The 5,854-nt window shown below is 38.2% G+C and overlaps 1 protein-coding gene across 3 annotated transcripts; it reads right to left on the minus strand.

Moving 5' to 3' along the window:
* Positions 1-240: 240 nt before the first annotated feature.
* LOC137738375 (purple acid phosphatase 23) lies at positions 241-5,530 on the minus strand. Of its 3 annotated transcripts, XM_068478011.1 has the most exons (9): positions 5,161-5,494; positions 4,858-5,049; positions 3,777-4,113; positions 3,299-3,516; positions 2,920-3,110; positions 2,328-2,609; positions 1,961-2,083; positions 1,770-1,820; positions 241-840 (listed from the first exon to the last, which is right to left on the minus strand). In XM_068478011.1, the coding sequence occupies exons 1-9, from the start codon at positions 5,492-5,494 to the stop codon at positions 838-840; spliced, it is 1,731 nt and encodes a 576-aa protein (XP_068334112.1). In that variant the 3' UTR covers positions 241-837. The 3 variants fall into 3 exon arrangements, with proteins under 3 accessions (XP_068334112.1, XP_068334113.1, XP_068334111.1); XM_068478012.1 differs by lacking the exon at positions 1,770-1,820; XM_068478010.1 differs by lacking the exon at positions 241-840 and having other exon boundaries at positions 875-1,820; positions 5,161-5,530.
* Positions 5,531-5,854: the final 324 nt, after the last annotated feature.

Below are 5,854 nucleotides of genomic sequence, written 5' to 3' on the forward strand. Positions count from 1 at the left end.
TACCTTAATCAAGGTTCTAAAAGACGTTAGGCGCTAGTCTAACGGCGAGTTGCGGCCTACCACCTAGGGGGCTAGGTGAGGTCTAGGCAAACGCCTAGGCGGATTTAATTAAATCTACTATATTTCATGTAAATAAGTGTCTATTTATACTTAAAATACATATAATTTCATCATAAACTACAAAATAGAATGATATGTAATTATGAGCTATTGGAACATAATGAAAACATGGGGAACAAACATATAATGTGTGTTCATTTAAGTATTCAACAAGTCTCTTACAATTTATTGGAAAAAATAAAAATGCAAATGAGAGTTATCTATTTTCGATTGAAGTGAGTCACAACCTAGGCGGGTGCCTATGCGGGTTTGGATGGGTTAGGCGGGTGCCTATGCGGGTTTGGATGGGTTAGGCGGTCTAGGCGGGTGCCTTAGTAGGTTTAGGCACCCTTCCTTAATTTTCAAATGCCTAGGTATTAATCGGGACGATGGCTAGCCACCTAGTGCCTAGGCAAGGCCATAAACTTAAAACTAATAAATTATTGAGGGCTATGTTTAGCCATTTCAGTTGGAGATGATATATAAGTATGACCTGACATTGTTTATTTAAAAATAATTTTTTGCAGAGCTATAATTTTAAACAAGGTTATATTTAATCTTTTTGGATGGAGATGGTCTGAGGAAAAAAAAAAAAAAAAAAAAAGTGGCATGGGGCTTGTACCTCGATTAGTTCAAAAGCCTTCTTCTTTGCATTTGAGGTCTAGTCTTGTGTTTGATTTCCGCAGCCGATTTTTAATTGTCTTCAATACCAACCCCCTCCCTCCTCCAGCAGCAGTATCACTTGCACAAAGGAAGAAAGTTTGAGTTTGGGCTTCAAACGACAAACTATTTAATTGAGGGAGCAAACAATTGCATCGTTCCAAAAACCAAGTCCAAACCTAACCCAACTAAACCCCCATTTGAGTAGACAGGGGAACAGCTTGCAGTTCCAAATCTAATTAAAATTTAATTGAACAATTACCCTGCTAAGACTAACATCATCTCCAAGAGAGAACTTTTTGTAGCTTTTGTTTACAACAATGGATTTACTAGGTGATGCTTTGTCCAGTGTGTGTGACATGTTTTACACCCCAAGATAACATGGTGGTGTACATATGACCATTTTCCAGGAAGAGTTGCATGAATGTTTTGGTTTATATCATGCTTCTGCAATATACATGAGGGTTCCGGAGAGTCGGAAACCATCTTTAAAGCATGGAGAGGACGTGCCAATCCTCGAAACAATCTGGCTCTTAAATTCTCGAACAAAATCAATTATCCAACAAGGTTGAAGAGGCTAAGATCGAAATTTCTGTAATCTAGGTTTTAATAACAAGAAAATGGATACACATATTTACATATTCAAATGTCAAGTTTTTCCTGTAGTTACTGACAAGGAATTTAGATACAAGAATTTAAGCCTAGTCAAGTGATGTGACTGTAATCCTAGAAGTTAGGTGGCACTCTGGCAGATGATAGAGCAGCTATTGCCAAGTTAATCTCGGGAAATAAAGAAGAAGAAGAAGAAGAACAACAACAACAACAACAACAACAAAAAATAAAATTAAACAAGAAAACACCACTGAATTGTAAGTTTCGAAGATTGAGCTTACCAAAGAATTTAAGAGAAACAAAAAAAAAACGCATGCACAGCCAGAGCACGAAAGAGACTACTAGGAAGAGGAGAGGAGAGAAAACATTCCAAAGAGTGGCAAGGATAGAGAGAGCACCAGAGAGTGCAATGCAGCAGAGAGGGAGGGCACAGAGGGGAAAACCAAGGGCTGGCAATTGGACAAGGACAATGAAAGTGAGTGCCAGTGTGAAATAATAGGATTAATGGATCGAAAAACTATTTTCGTAGCGACAGAATGAAGGCACAAGTCAATTAAAATCCGTTTATTGTATAGAATTAAGAAATCACCTTTACAGACCGTGAGCACAGTTCAGGTTGTCGCACAATGTATACTTGATCACCATGGCTATCTTCCTTATACATATCTTGATTCCGATGCCAAGTCCATAGAGCATAAGTAGAATTCACCACCTGCATTTCAATATATAAAGGTCATGGAAGACGGCTATGAATGTGTAACTAGGAAACACTGAAGACATCACGAAAGATTGCGCTTAGATCTTTCTACTTGCATGATTTGCGCCTCAGAAGCAAGTTTCAAGCACAGGTACTATTTGCATTTGCTAATCATGGTTAAACTAATAATTAAAATCAAACATTGTGTGAGATAAGTTTGTTTAACTAGAGAAGTAAAAACAATGTTACTAAGTCGTACCTCAAGAATTCCATGCCCAAAGCTGCTTTCTCTAAAAGCACTCCACTCCGGCTGTTTGCTCCAACAAAAGTTGCCTTTAGCAGGCCCTGAAGAAAAGTTCAAATGGCATACCCCTCCAAACTCCGGTGTGTTGTCTCCAGCTGAAGGACACTTTCCAGGGTCATCAGCGAAATCAACATCAACTTCTTCAATATTTCCACCATCTCCAACTGTTATGTAAAGAGGCCCGCACGGATCCAACGTATAGTTATATACTCTATTCATCCGTTCGTAGGCATGCACCTGCACAGCAGACAGCATATTACACTTTCAACATCTGCAAAGAAATTAGTTTCAATGGTGAGATCACAAGGTGTTTTCCACTTTTGTCTTTATGGCCTCTTCGAATTGTCTGCCATGGATTCTTGTATCTAGCTCCAATATAACGTCATGTATAGAAAAACCTCTGTAGTTATCAATCAGATGTAACTTCTGTTATATGTATTGCTATTACAGAAGCATATTGCGACATAACATGAAATTAGCAAATTTTGCCAAATAAATATGCATACAAATGTTTACGAGACTATAGACAGAATCATCTTAAACTTACATGACCAGAAAAAACAATATCAACACCGTATTGATAAAGAAGTGCTTCCATTTCTTGTCTCATGCATTCAAATTCCTGATAGTGAGAAGAATAGCTGTTATACCAAGGAGGGTGCCATGCTGCCACGAGCCAGGGAGTCACTGTACGGTCTACTCGATGTAGATCATCTTTAAGCCAAGCATATTGAGCACCTAGAATGAACATAGATAGGACATAACAAACAATTAAAAACCAACAGTTGCAAAAAAGTACACCGGTTGCGAAAGTGCTTACGCTTTCATAATTCAGCATTGCAGAGCCAAACCAGAATGTTTTAAATTTATCGTTTGTTATTATTAGTAGCGAATTTATAAGTAAGAAGCGTTATGGTATCAATTACCAGTAGCATTGTAGTCAATATATGCTCCCAACATGATAAAATGTACTCCTCCAGCATCAAAAGAATAGTAGAAGTTACTTTTAGAGCCGGATTCATCTGATGGCACTGCAAATCTTGTCAAATAGGATTCGAAAGTGATTCCAGAAGCTTGGGGCTCAATCTCATGGTTGCCCTCAATAACCATCATAGGAACTCTCGAGGTTAAAGGTTCCATGAACCTAAGTTTCCAGTTCAACCATGTTAATCAAAACCAACTAATTCAGGAAAATGCAGCATCACAAACTGGTCAGAATTAAGATATCAGCATTTATTACATATTTCTTCTACTTAGCTCCAACAGATTAGCTAACTAACATTATGGATTGACATTGACAAATTGTAATTTCTGTGACAAATGTTCAACATAAACTGAAACAAATGCTAACTCATATGGTGAGGTAGGATGAAAGGCATTCAGATACTAATTCATAAAGTTTACCTTCCCCACCCATCCCAGCGGGGCTGATATGTTTCTCTGATAGGTGCATCTGGGAATGCACATGAAAAGCATGAAGCTCCTTTCCCACCAGTCGTACGGTACTGGTTTGCATAACATAAGTCCCCAACCATTAAAATCATTGAAGGATCATTCTGGATTAAATGATCAATGGTTGTACTGGTATTGCTAGTGAGACCCAAATCTCCAACGACAGCTATTCGACGAGGATATGTGTTTTCGCCAGGCTCTGGTAAAGTTTCAAGGGCTTGCTCTTGACTCATAGCAGGGATAGAACTATCCCCACACTTGTAATAATATTTCGTACCTGGTTTAAGACCTACAGCAAAGGGGAACTCTTGATCTTAGCAGAACAGATACACCCGATCTAGTTTCTTCGCTTATCGTCTACTAGGTGTTCAATTATGTAACTAAACGACCATCCTGTGACATTGATATCACAATTTACCATTAACAGCTTAGCCTTTTATGTTTTAGTTTCTTTTAACTTACTACAAGTTTAGTAGTTTAATCAAATATATCAGAATTCTTTCAGGATGTAAATTGACAGAATGTTTAAATATGCCAACCCCCAAGGGATGAGAGCTTCCACAAATTGAAACATGAAATATAGGACTTATAGGTTTCATTAATGGGATTACAAATCCATGTCTGTAGTTAGTGAATTATGTGGTACATCGAGCAACCGTCAACACCATTATCAATTGACAATAAATTTTGATTCACCCACCAGTATCAGAATTTTTCTATGCTCAACAATATCAAATTCACTCAATTAAGGGCTCTTTTTCTCTTTCGGGTATATGCTCGAACTGAAGGAAGAGGCTGTTCGTAGTACTATTTGGCACAGAACAAACGATTATGGATATTGTACAAACAATTAAGCTACGTTTACTAAAATCAGAACTTGTCCTCCAAGCAAACGATTGGATCAAATTAAGAATAACACTAGCAATTCCGCCGAAACGGACTGCCATTTTCTGATGCAAAACATTATGTGCATTATCGTAACAAACAATCAACAAGTCATTACAACTAAAAGAATCAAAATTGATTTCCATACCATCAATCCTGACATGATGAATGATGGCAGAGGTGTAATTCAAGAGGCCAGCAAAAGGGTACAATTGACTGTAAACAACTGAAACCCCTTTCTTCACACTTGTATACTTGCCACTTTCTTCCCCATACCTCACCTCACTCCCAACTGTTGAAGGATCAAGTGGTCTCACAGTTTTACCAATCTGGGCATCCCCTGACCAAACAAAAACCACCCCAGTTCATCAATTCCATTCAACTTTCATGCCAAAAAGTTGAAAAAAAAATCAACAAAACAACACAAAGATTGAGAATTTGAATTTTGTACCAGTAACCCAAGAAACCCACATTGCAGTGGGTGAAGAAATAGCAAGGGCAATCTGTTCTGGGAAATTTGATGTCACGTTCTTCTTGAGCCTGGGATGGTCCATTGGCAAGTCATCACTGCCTCTGCGAAGCGATGGATCGAAGCGCCGAGTTGCAGGCACGAACGGGCCTTCTAGAGTGGTGGGAATGGGAGACTGAGTCAGTGCCACCGCCATTTCTGTTACAGTCAAGAAAATGATCAGAGTGATCCATGGTATGCAGTTCGGCATGGGATTGAAGATGGAGGTTGAAACCTCTAGCAGGGGATGATGAGGAATGTGAGTAAGTTTGATCATATCGTGAGTAAGCTTGAGCTGCGAATCGATTCGCATATTCTCATGGGAATATGCTGTTTCTTACGCTGTTCATAAAAAGTTAAAAATAAAATAAAAAAGGCAACATATCCCCATCCCTACCGCAACCTCCCACCCAATCTGTTGTGAACTGATTAATTAGTATGAACTTGATGATTGTCTTAACCACGGGTTGTTAAAGGAATTAAATAGTTTTATTAGTTTTATTTTAAGTGATTGTAACCGCCACTTTTCGACAAAATTAAAAAATAAAAAAAGAAATCAAAGATACAATAAAAAAATTGTAACTGCCACATTATAAACGTTAATGTGGTGATCCGTTGGGCAACAGTCATAATATCA

Source organism: Pyrus communis, chromosome 6 (genome assembly GCF_963583255.1).
Source record: "Pyrus communis chromosome 6, drPyrComm1.1, whole genome shotgun sequence".
NCBI lineage: Eukaryota > Viridiplantae > Streptophyta > Magnoliopsida > Rosales > Rosaceae > Pyrus > Pyrus communis.

Bases quoted from the DNA above. Each gene is read 5' to 3' on its own strand.
- LOC137738375 (XM_068478010.1), bottom strand. From the start codon at position 5,530: ATGCGAATCGATTCGCAGCTCAAGCTTACTCACGATATGATCAAACTT. The intron at 4,114-4,857 runs GTATGGAAATCA...CCTTTGCTGTAG, and splicing joins TCATCATGTCAGGATTGATG to GTCTTAAACCAGGTACGAAA. The intron at 1,821-1,960 runs GTGATTTCTTAA...TCCAATTGCCAG, and splicing joins TGTGCTCACGGTCTGTAAAG to CCCTTGGTTTTCCCCTCTGT.